Source organism: Oncorhynchus tshawytscha, linkage group LG10 (assembly GCF_018296145.1).
Source record: "Oncorhynchus tshawytscha isolate Ot180627B linkage group LG10, Otsh_v2.0, whole genome shotgun sequence".
Taxonomy (NCBI): Eukaryota; Metazoa; Chordata; class Actinopteri; order Salmoniformes; family Salmonidae; genus Oncorhynchus; species Oncorhynchus tshawytscha.
In genome coordinates this window covers 22912473-22925014 of record NC_056438.1, presented here as the reverse complement: position 1 = coordinate 22925014, position 12542 = coordinate 22912473, and the positions used below count along the sequence as shown (strand labels likewise).

Here is a 12542-nt window from a genome sequence, read left to right as displayed (position 1 = left end):
GGTCGGGATGCAACTATTGCTAGTTAACGTTTTTGATCCACAGGTCAAATTTTGGGGTCCTCACTTTCTTACCCACATCCTGATGCCCTAATTCTAACGACAACCCACAGCCCTGCAACCAATTCAACACTCCTTCCCAGCATGCTTTGCCTCTTAATGCTGTTTTCATACCCCCTGTGTTGGTGTTGTGATGGCTTTTGAAGGAAGAAACTATATACATATGTAATGCATATGATGTGATAATATCATTGATTGCTCATGGATTTCACATGAACATTGGTTGCTCATGGATTTCACATGGACATTGGTTGCTCATGGATTTCACATGAACATTGGTTGCTCATGGATTTCACATGGACATTGGTTGCTCATGGATTTCACATGAACATTGGTTGCTCATGGATTTCACATGAACATTGGTTGCTCATGGATTTCACATGGACATTGGTTGCTCATGGATTTCACATGGACATTGGTTGCTCATGGATTTCACATGGACATTGGTTGCTCATGGATTTCGCATGGACATTGGTTGCTCATGGATTTCACATGGACATTGGTTGCTCATGGATTTCACATGGACATTGGTTGCTCATGGATTTCACATGGACATTGGTTGCTCATGGATTTCACATGGACATTGGTTGCTCATGGATTTCACATGGACATTGGTTGCTCATGGATTTCACATGGACATTGGTTGCTCATGGATTTCACATGGACATTGGTTGCTCATGGATTTCACATGGACATTGGTTGCTCATGGATTTCACATGGACATTGGTTGCTCATGGATTTCACATGGACATTGGTTGCTCATGGATTTCACATGGACATTGGTTGCTCATGGATTTCACATGGACATTGGTTGGTCATGGTTGGATAGTTTATGCTCTGGATATGTATGTTAAACAAGATATCATGTTTTTACTTGAAGGAAATGTCAAGCTGGCGATACCAATGACATCACCAGAGATGTGTGCCAACGATCACATGATGATGTAATGGTAGCATATATTCACAGCTGTGAAACGATTAGTACATTGTAATAACCTTCACTGGCTATGCAGTCGCTCAACACTACCATCAAGTAAGTTGACTCTTAAGATTTTCCATAGGACATCCAGGCATTTAAATCCCCCACCGTCTTCCACGGTCAACACCCGAAAGTGACCTCATTTAAACCTGGAGTCAAAACCCACCCTCCACCAGAACGTCCTTGACAGGCAAGACTCATATTGGGGGGGGTGACTCTTCCTGATGCATTATGCATGTGTGTCCCAATTTGTAGGGACTATTTCTTGAGCTCCAGTGTGGAGTTGATATCCAGGCTTGTCAGAAAAATGACATGAATATCGGCTCTGCCTTGAAAAGAGCTGCTGAATGAGTTGGCATGCACGCACGCCCCCCACAGATGGTTCCTATAGCTTCCAGATGTTCTACGTATCTGTGGTGGCGTCACATCTGTTAGGTGACATGCATTGGTTGTTTCAAATCCTCCGAGTTGTGTCTGAAGTCACTTCAATATGTAATGGCGGTTTTATTGTGCGTTTTCCACGGATGAAGTGTGTGTGTGTGTGTGTGTGTGTGTGTGTGTGTGTGTGTGTGTGTGTGTGTGTGTGTGTGTGTGTGTGTGTGTGTGTGTGTGTGACACAGCGTATGGCTATGTATAAGTGTGTGTGTGTGTGTGTGTGTGTGTGTGTGTGTGTGTGTGTGACACAGCGTATGGCTATGTATAAGTGTGTGTGTGTGTGTGTGTGTGACACAGCGTATGGCTATGTATAAGTGTGTGTGTGTGTGTGTGTGTGTGTGTGTGTGTGTGTGTGTGTGTGTGTGACACAGCGTATGGCTATGTATAAGTGTGTGTGTGTGTGTGTGTGTGACACAGCGTATGGCTATGTATAAGTGTGTGTGTGTGTGTGTGTGTGTGTGTGTGTGTGTGTGTGTGTGTGTGTGTGACACAGCGTATGGCTATGTATAAGTGTGTGTGTGTGTGTGTATGTGTGTGTGTGTGTGTGTGTGTGTGTGTGTGTGTGTGTGTGTGTGTGACACAGCGTATGGCTATGTATAAGTGTGTGTGTGTGACACAGCGTATGGCTATGTATAAGTGTGTGTGTGTGACACAGCGTATGGCTATGTATAAGTGTGTGTGTGTGACACAGCGTATGGCTATGTATAAGTGTGTGTGTGTGACACAGCGTATGGCTATGTATAAGTGTGTGTGTGTGTGACACAGCGTATGGCTATGTATAAGTGTGTGTGTGTGACACAGCGTATGGCTATGTATAAGTGTGTGTGTGTGACACAGCGTATGGCTATGTATAAGTGTGTGTGTGACACAGCGTATGGCTATGTATAAGTGTGTGTGTGTGTGTGTGTGACACAGCGTATGGCTATGTATAAGTGTGTGTGTGTGACACAGCGTATGGCTATGTATAAGTGTGTGTGTGTGACACAGCGTATGGCTATGTATAAGTGTGTGTGTGTGACACAGCGTATGGCTATGTATAAGTGTGTGTGTGTGTGACACAGCGTATGGCTATGTATAAGTGTGTGTGTGTGACACAGCGTATGGCTATGTATAAGTGTGTGTGTGACACAGCGTATGGCTATGTATAAGTGTGTGTGTGTGTGTGTGTGTGTGTGACACAGCGTATGGCTATGTATAAGTGTGTGTGTGTGTGTGTGACACAGCGTATGGGTATGTATAAGTGTGTGTGTGTGTGTGTGTGACACAGCGTATGGCTATGTATAAGTGTGTGTGTGTACGGATTTGTATCAGTTGCCGTTTGCTTATTGTTTTACATGCACTGACTAGGAAATACATTCTTTATCGATGACACTGTGAGTGAGTGTGTGTGTGTGTGTGTATACACATGTTTATGTGCACACTAGTATCTACGTGTGTGTGTGTGTGTGTGTGACACAGCGTATGGCTATGTATAAGTGTGTGTGTGTGTGTGTGACACAGCGTATGGCTATGTATAAGTGTGTGTGTGTGTGTGTGTGTGTGTGACACAGCGTATGGCTATGTATAAGTGTGTGTGTGTGTGTGTGTGTGTGTGTGTGTGTGTGTGTGTGTGTGACAGCGTATGGCTATGTATAAGTGTGTGTGTGTGTGTGTGTGTGTGTGTGTGTGTGTGTGTGTGTGTGTGACACAGCGTATGGCTATGTATAAGTGTGTGTGTGTGTGTGTGTGTGTGTGACACAGCGTATGGCTATGTATAAGTGTGTGTGTGTGTGTGTGTCACAGCGTATGGCTATGTATAAGTGTGTGTGTGTGTGTGTGTCACAGCGTATGGCTATGTATAAGTGTGTGTGTGTGTGTGTGTGACACAGCGTATGGCTATGTATAAGTGTGTGTGTGTGTGTGTGTCACAGCGTATGGCTATGTATAAGTGTGTGTGTGTACGGATTTGTATCAGTTGCCGTTTGCTTATTGTTTTACATGCACTGACTAGGAAATACATTCTTTATCGATGACACTGTGAGTGAGTGTGTGTGTGTATACACATGTTTATGTGCACACTAGTATCTACGTGTGTGTGTGTGTGTGTGTGTGTGTGTGTGTGTGTGTGTGTGTGTGTGTGTGTGTGTGTGTGTGTGTGTGTGTGTGAGCACAAGGTTGAACCGTGTACATGGCGTCAACGTGCGCCTGACCGTGTTAAACAAAAGGGGAAGGAATCTTGCTCGACGAACTGGAATAATGGAACATCTACCAGTCTTCTGTATACACAGACTTTGATTGCGCGGCACTATGGCTTTGAGGGATTTTCATTGATTGAGGAAATTGGGCGTTTTCTCCAACCAGAAGCCCTGGTTGTCATCATAAGGGATATAGTGAAGGCATACAAAAGACACCAAGGTAGATGCCTCTCTCTGCAGCACCTGCCTGCACAGACAGAGATGTACACATGCATAGACACACACACACACACACACACACACACACACCCTCTGTTTTGGAACCAGGCTGAGCACACCATGCGCAATGATCGTTTTCAATAAGGTAAAGACATTATGTTAAATGCTCAACCAGACTTCTCAGGGTGAGAAATTACTTTTTTAAAAATCAAACAAACAGATTATAGCAGTGCGAGGATGGGCTTGGGTGAATTGACTGCCAGTGCACGTCGGAGGGCGCGGATGTTATTGAGATTGGTGATCAGGTATGCACCCCCAACTGCTCGTTAGCCCCCACGCTAATGGGCGATTGGGAGAACGGAGCTGGTGTTTGCTCTCTAATGGAGATGAGACGAGCCCGGTTCACCATCTTGTTTTATGTGGAGTGGATGACGGCACCATTCGCATGCCGCCGGGTCTATGCAGAACCATTACAGAATAACACCTTAGAAAGAGATTCAAGGGTGTCTGTAGTAGACCAATATTTATAGATACTGTAATTCAACATGTCACATTGTGGAGACGTCTTACTGGAAAGGGTTGAGGATATTGGATCCCAATTTAAGCACAAAACGTATCTTTGAAAGCTTCATATTAATTTACTCTCTCGTTTAGTAGTTTGTGAGCAATTGCCTTTGCAGACTACGTCAATACAGTGTAGAGCATCATGGGTATTATCAGTAGGTCCTCTTTGGTCCCTTTTTAAAATGATTTGTTAACTTGATTTACTACAAACATTCAGTGCAAACCCCCACTCCCCCGAGCCTCTGTTTTCACCATAAAGGATGATGTCCCTATCAGATATGTAAAAGGCTTCTGCTCTTTTATTTCAAACAATCAAAATGGCTCCCAGCTTTCTATCCTCTTTGGTGTATTCAATAATCTCTGGTTTAGTGGCTTAAACACTGTGGTTGTTACTGTGATGACATCCCCTTTGCTTCAAACTAAGGTCAAACGCCTTCTCTTTAAAATGGCCGCCGACACATAACATTTCCAAAGGGAGACGAATTTCTGCTAAGTGTATGTGGAGCGAAGGGATTTATCACATGGTAGAACTTTCCTACGCCGTTAAAGAGGACAATTGTATCTTGCGTGCGTGAGTGAAGATCATAGACCAAGAAATCCCGGGAATATTGTTCGGATATTGGGTACTGACCCCTTGTTCAACGTAACCCCTTCTCCCCTTCTTTCTCGTATATAGGGGGGTAATCTAGTGAACGTGTCACTGCAGAAGACGACCTTAGAAAGGCCGTAAGTGAAGCGTTGCCTTGTCCATGAGATTCTACGATTTTTATTGCTGGACAATTTGTTAAAAGATGATGTTAGAATGACCACATAGTCATAAAGACCGTTTCCCCTCTACCCAACCCCCCAACCACCATTCTGTCCTGCAGTTTACTGTCTACCGACTCGACCCTCGCTATGTTATATGGGCCGTGTCTGTTCACGGTCAGAGTCCGACAGGGATACGATGAGATCATGGCCATTCAGCGTAAAAGTACCTCTGTCTCAGAGTCGTAAATTCTTAGTTAATTTACCTATAGACCCTTGGACTGCTCATGAAGTGTCTTCCTGCTGTGTTCAGTTAACTTGCAGGGTGAATAGGCTTGACTTGGAGTCGTAGTTGACTTTGTGACGAGGTGCTGTTTGCACATTACTTGACAAGGGAGACAATGTTCATATTGACACTCACCTTTGGATGACCTTTCTTGAGTGTGTGTTTTCCTGTTAGTCTTTGTATTGTGATCTTAACTTTTATCTCATGTATTGTGTGTTTGAAAGCCCCACACATTCACTAGTATAACTGTCGATTGCGGATATAGTAGTAGTGACTTTCAACATGGCACCGTCATATGATGCCACCTTTCCAACAAGTCAGTTTGTCAAATTTCTGCCTTGCTAGAGATGCCCCGGTCAACTGTAAGTGCTGTTATTGTGAAGTGGAAATGTCTAGGAGCAACAGCGGCTCAGCTGCGAAGTGGTAGGCCACACAAGCTCACAGAATGGGGCCGCTGAGTGTTGTCCTCTTTGCAACACATACTACCGAGTTCCAAACTACCTCTGGAAGCAACGTCAGCACAATAACTGTTCATCGGGAACTTCATGAAATGGGTTTCCATGGCCGAGCAGTCACACACAAGCCTAAGATCACCATGTGCAATGCCAAGCGTCGGCTGCAGTGGTGTAAAGCTCGCCGCCATTGGACTCTGGAGCAGTGGAAACGTGTCCTCTGGAGTGTTGAATGACGCTTCACCATCTGGCAGTCAGACGGACGAATCTGGGTTTAGTGGATGCCAGGAGAACGCTACCTGCCCCAATGCATAGTGCCAACTGTAAAGTTTGGTGGAGGAGTAATAATTGTCTGGGGCTGTTTATCATGGTTTGTGCCCCTTAGTTCCAGTGAAGGGCAGTCTTAATGCTACAGCATACAATGACATTCTAGACGATTCTGTGCCTCCAACTTTGTGGCAACAGTTTGGGGAAGGCCCTTTCCTGTTTCAGCATGACAATGCCCCCATGCACAAAGCGAGGTCCATACAGAAATGGTTTGTCGAGATTGTGGGACAACTTGATGGGGTTGGGGTTGAGGCCCTGACCTCATAAAACACCTTTGGGATGAATTGGAGCGCCGACTGACCTCACTAATGCTCTTGTGGCTGATTGGAAGCTTGTCCCTGCGGCAACTCCATATTAATGCCCCTTATTTTGGAATGAGATGTTCATGCATTGTATGTTATGTTATTACCATACTATATTGTAGAGGGCGAGAAAGAGGGGTACATATAGATAAGGACCAAACGAAAGACAGAACTCAGAAAGACGGCAACCTCTCCTATATCACAACTGAACATGTTGCAGAAAAAAGTCAACAAGATAGGGGGTGAGAGGAAAAGCGTGTGGAATAAGGAAGTGGAAAGTGAGAAAGTGAGGGCCACTAGTCTGACTCGCGCTCCATCCTTCTTCCATTCTGCTAAGCCGGTGACGGGAGTTTGAGCTCAGCCAGAATCAATTTCCCCGACCTCGAGTTCATTTCATCAATCAGCACACACACCACACGGGCTGACTTGGACCAGTTCCAGGTCCCATACTAATAGCCACCCCTTCCTTCCCCCTTCATTGGTATAAATGGCCGCAGCACGATACATTGGCCCTGTTCAAATCAAGATTGCATCATTCCTTCATCCCTTATTTGGAATTATCACTGGTCTGATATTGATCTCGATTGGTGAAAGCTATGTATTGGAACCTGTGCATTAACCTAGTAGAATTAGATCAGTAACTACTTAAGGAAGGGAGAGGGGGATTAAGGAAGGATGTAATTCACAAGTATTGGAATGGGGCCTTTTTCTTGCCCAGTCAACAGCTTGTCACAACCATAGCATTTGGTGGCATTTGGCTAGTTGATGATTAGCAAAGAACCAGAAAGTGTTGGTTTCCCTGGGTGGCTTGGATCTTTCAAGAGAGCAGAGGAAACTGGTGGCGGGGGGGGGGGCAGAAACCTAACAGTGGTTGAAAGTTTGGAGCTCTGTGAGCCGAACCAGTGCTTTTGACAGATGGAGAAGCAGCCTGGCTGCAGTAAGGCATCAACACTCCTCTACCCCACTACACTGAGTGTGTTGTGCTGCTTGGGTGCATATCCCTCTCTCTCCTCTCCTTCACTCCCCTCCACTCTCCCCTTTGGGAATTAGAGGCTCTCGTGAAAAGGGTGTGGGAGTTTGTGTGTGTCATCCCCAGGGATATACCGTCGATCTCATTTGTCTCTGAAGGCTCCCGGCTGGACGGGTAAACTCACTGCTAAACGTAATTGCTCCAACTTAGTGCCTTCAGAAAGTATTCAGACCCCTTTACTTTTTCCACATTTTGTTGTGTTACAGCTTGTAATAAATATTTATTAAATGTATATTTTGTGTCACTGATCTAGACACCGTACTCCATAATGTCAGTGGGGGGAAAAAATAATATCTAATCCATTTTGAATTCAGGGTGTAACACAACAAAATACAACATAAATCAAGGGTTATGAATACTTTCTGAAGGCACTGTATATATTTATTCCCCAACATCATTAAACTTACTTGAAACACTCTTCATGAAGTGTTATACACTGTTGACGTTGAATAATTATGACTCGTGATACCCGTCCAAGTAATCCAGATTTATGTTCGTAATTGATTGATTCTCTATTATGTCCACAGATAAGCATCATAACCCCATATTAAGCAGCTAAGCCCTGTCAAAATGTGACTTCCTGATTCAAAATTAGGGGCTTTATACTTGAATCCGCACTCCAATCAATGCCCTATCATTTCTGAGTATCCCTATCCAAAACACGACTTTATGTCGCATTGACTTGCAAATGCTACCCTATTATGTGCCATTCCCAAAGACTGCAACTAATTCAGTGGCTTAACACAAAATGATGAGTGTATCATGTTGTTGATGGATCCAGCATGTAATCTCTGGAAGAACAAATTGCATACTAGATAGACTTCATAACATCCTAGAAATATGTCCTATATGTCCAAGCGTTCTACGGCCTTTCTTCTACGTGATTTTCATTCATCACTTGGCTTTGTACTGTACCTGAAACTGTCCAAGCGACATTTTGTGGATGGTCCAACACTTCATTCTGCACATCCACCCATCTAACACACAGCCACTGATGATTCATTCTTTCAATATTTAAACCAGACCTGGCGAAGGGGAAAATATGTCAGTGCCGCAGAGAAAGAGCTCCTTAATTGAGAGCGAATCAACCTCGCCGTCTCCGTTGATGTCAAAAGGTGCGATTGGCTGGAGATAATGAATAATTACATCAAAGTTGGATGCCTGCCTGCCTTTAAAAAAAGCCTTTAAAAAATGACAGCATCTGTGCGCTGAGGAGTGTGGAAAAGCCAGATGCTTCTATTTGATATTCCCTTCATCGCAGCCCGCTACGGAGTTGAATACGATCACTACTCTTCCTCTTCCAGAGATACTCTAGTCTAGCTGCCATTCAGTCCAAAACTAAGACAGTTTGAGGCTGATAACTCTTGTGTGTGTGGATTGTAATGTCTATAATGTTTATAGAATTACTTCATCGTAATCAGTTGAATTCTGTAGGGCAGCTCCCATGTGCTGTTATTGAATTGCATTGCCTGAGGTTTCGTCCCCCAGGTACTCTGATATCATCTTCGAAAACTCCTATTCTCTTTCATAGTCCATTGATCAAAAACAGAACCTGCTGTGGCCGCGGGGATCACACCAAGGTATTGCCATATGCGGCGTTGGAGGAGATTGTTCTCCCCCCTCTTAAAGGGCTTAATGTTTCTCCCTCAGACTCTCGTGCATTTACGATCAAGCGCGGCTTCCATCTTTGCAAACGAGGACGAGTAAATTGCCCTTTGAAGTTGTGGGATATCAGAAGAGGCTGTGATGATTTCTTTAAAATTCATATTTTGTTCCCACTCTTTTCGGTGCTTTTTTAAAAACCACTGTTCAATAGTCCTTGTCAATGTTGGATTATTATGTTTTGAGATGAAAGAGCAACTGTGAATGCTGTGCATTCATGGATAAGCGTTTTATTTTCAGTTATGATTATGCATTTTCTTCTGTTGCATCAGAGGGATAGAATGGTTCAGCTTGACCAATTAATATTCTATTCAAATGTCTTGCCATCGGCATTTCTACATCTTTAATTGCTCTAAATTGTTAATCTTCTCAGGAGAATGCTCTCTTTTCTTTCTCCCTGGTTTATTGGTTTCTGACTGTTAATTTATTGTGGGATTAGGGAAAACATAATTGAGGTTAAACAATATTAATAGACAATAGTGTTCCTCGGAGAGTGGTCATCCTGAGGAGCCGAAAACAAAACAACCTGGACGCTATTGGCTGCCTGTACTGAAAAATATATTAGGATTATTTAAAAGTATTCTGTTTCATTGTAATTGTATGCATGTGATACTGTAGCATGGCGCAATATGGGGATTATTGGGGCTGAATACATTCATGGGACATTCATGGAAATGCATCAGCCACAGCCTGGCTTTTACCTGTTCAATTATTTAGATAATGTCATTGTTTCTCTTGGAAACATAAGATTTACCATTGCCTGTTTGTCTACACGTAATCACCTTAGCGCAATGTTGCTATGCCCTATTTGAGATGACTTTCTCGAAAATCTCTGGTAATATCTAACATCTCCCAAGATCCTGCAAACATCTGTGACTAACCTTCCGTAATATTTCTTCCTCTGAAAAGTCCTGGCATAACTGAATTGACATCCCTAATAACCTGTTAACTACCACTTTTTTTTAAATGGCCATATATATCTATCACTGGTGATAGTACAGTCTGAAGGGCTTCCATAACCCATACTGATCCCTTGCCTTGCTACCTCCATACTGATGCTCTGGTTGCTTAGTCCCCTCCACTATCTTCATGTCGCTAACTCTCCATGTTGTCTGGTGCAGGCCATGGTGGAGACCGTGAACAACCTGCTTCAGCCCCAGGCCCAGTCGGCGTGGAGGGACCTGAGCACCGGGGAGCAGCTGAGAGCAGCCACCATGCTGCTGGACACGGTGGAGCAGGGGGCCTTCATCCTGGCCGACAACCTGCTCAAGACGGACATCGTGCAGGAGAACACAAACAACATCCGTGAGTACAGACTTAAAGCTTTACACACACACACACACACACACACACACACACACACACACACACACACACACACACACACACACACACACACACACACACACACACACACACACACACACACACACACACATACATACATACATACACACAGCGATAGAACTGATTGGTGTGGTAAAAAGAGAAATCTTCAGGCACTTATATGTACACTGGTGAAGACGAGATGATCTGTCAACCTGCCAAAACATGATTACTAGGATGTGTAAGAAATACAATTGACTGAATGTTTTGCAAACCTTTTCATAGACGTCGTAGGACAGTGTGATCGCAAATGTTGTCTCATCTCGTGATACCTAATATACTTCTGGAGTATATACTTCTGGAATATATACTTCTGGAATATATAACATTGGTCCCATATGACTTGGTTTACTTATTTTCAGCACAACAAAAATATTGAACCTTTATTTAACTAGGCAAGTCATTTAAAGAAGTCATTCTTATTTACAGTGACGGCCTACCAGAAGGCAAAAGGTCCTCTGTGGGGACGGGGGCTGGGAGTAAAAACACAAATATAAGACAAAACACACATCACGACAAGAGAGACAACACTACATAAAGAGAGACCTAAAAGACAGCAACATAGCATGTCAGAAACACATGACAACACAGCATGGTAGCAACACCACATGACAACAGCATGGTTGTAACACAACATGGTAGCAGCACAAAACATGGTACAAACATTATTGAGCACAGACAACAGCACAAAGGGCAAGAAGGTAGAGACAACAATACATCACGCGAAGCAACCACAACTGTCAGTAAGAGAGTCCATGGTTGAGTCTTTGAATTAATCGGGAATAGCAAAGCGTATTTCGCAAAGCAAGATGGAGCGTGGCCCTTGCAACGCAGTGATTGGTGGTTTGATTCCCGCTGGGGCCACCCATACCAAAATGTATTTATGCACGCACTTTTGACAACAGTGTCTGCTTAATGTCATGTATTATATTATAATGTTACAAGATATGCAAAGAGCTTTTTGATTATTTTAAATGATAAAAGATTAGACAATTGTTCAAGGCAAAGCCAGCAGGAAATGTGTCTCATCTCAAAGAACAGTGGCTGTTGTCTAATCACATCTGGTTAAACAGATTACTACATTTTCAGCCTCGCCTCCAATTGCCATTAATATTAGCATTAGCCATCCTAATGTGATTATTCTGGTCGTCCAAGGGGAACCAGTTGGGACAAACTAAATTCCTGTATGATCGTGCTGCGTCTTGGTAAACAGAGGGTAAGCGAGAGAGCTTTGCTATTCCCGATATAGTGCACTTCTTTTGACCAGAGCCCTATGAGCCCTCTTCAAAAGTAGTGCACTACACAAGGAATGCCATTGGAGATGCAGCCACAGTCTTAGTGATCATTGTTTGAGCTTAGTTTAATGAGGGGGCCAATTCTAAGTGACTGTATTCAAGTTCATTCAGAACCTTGAATGTGATAATAGGAAATACTGTAGAATGACTTATCCACTGGTTGTTCCATACGCCTAACAGAGGCAAGATGGATATTGATGTAGTACTATTTAACTACTCTATATTGCTGTTGTATAGCTATTTAGAGGACCAAATGGCATGATGCATCAATTTGAACTATGAAACAGAAAGCGTATGTGTTGGAACACAATAACAGTTTATTTTGATAACGTCAAAATAAACAACACCCTACCCCGACCACCAAGATGCACGGTCAAGACGCGAGTCAAATTATGAATACATCAGTAGCCTCAGTAGCCTAAACATCATTATTAGTGCCAAGTGGCCTTGATAAATAGTGAAACTCTGCAAAAAAAGCAATAATTGCATTATAATGAATGTAAGGGCTCCATTTCCAGCTGGCGTTAAGGCGGCACTAGTGCCAAACACGTTACTTTGACATTTTCCAGCCCATAACGCCACGTTTGACAAAGGTTCAACAAACTACCTGTCTTATATCAACTCGCT

At 43.4% G+C, this 12542-nt stretch overlaps 1 protein-coding gene across 4 annotated transcripts in view; it reads left to right on the top strand.

The window, feature by feature from the left end:
* LOC112259967 (adhesion G protein-coupled receptor L3) overlaps nucleotides 1-12542 on the top strand; it is a 342605-nt gene that overhangs the window by 259587 nt on the left and 70476 nt on the right. For all 4 annotated transcript variants that reach the window (XM_042328358.1, XM_042328359.1, XM_024434684.2 and 1 more), the window contains one exon: nucleotides 10356-10539. In XM_042328358.1, coding sequence (XP_042184292.1) covers nucleotides 10356-10539 — 184 coding nt within the window. The remainder of the gene's footprint in view (nucleotides 1-10355; nucleotides 10540-12542) is intronic.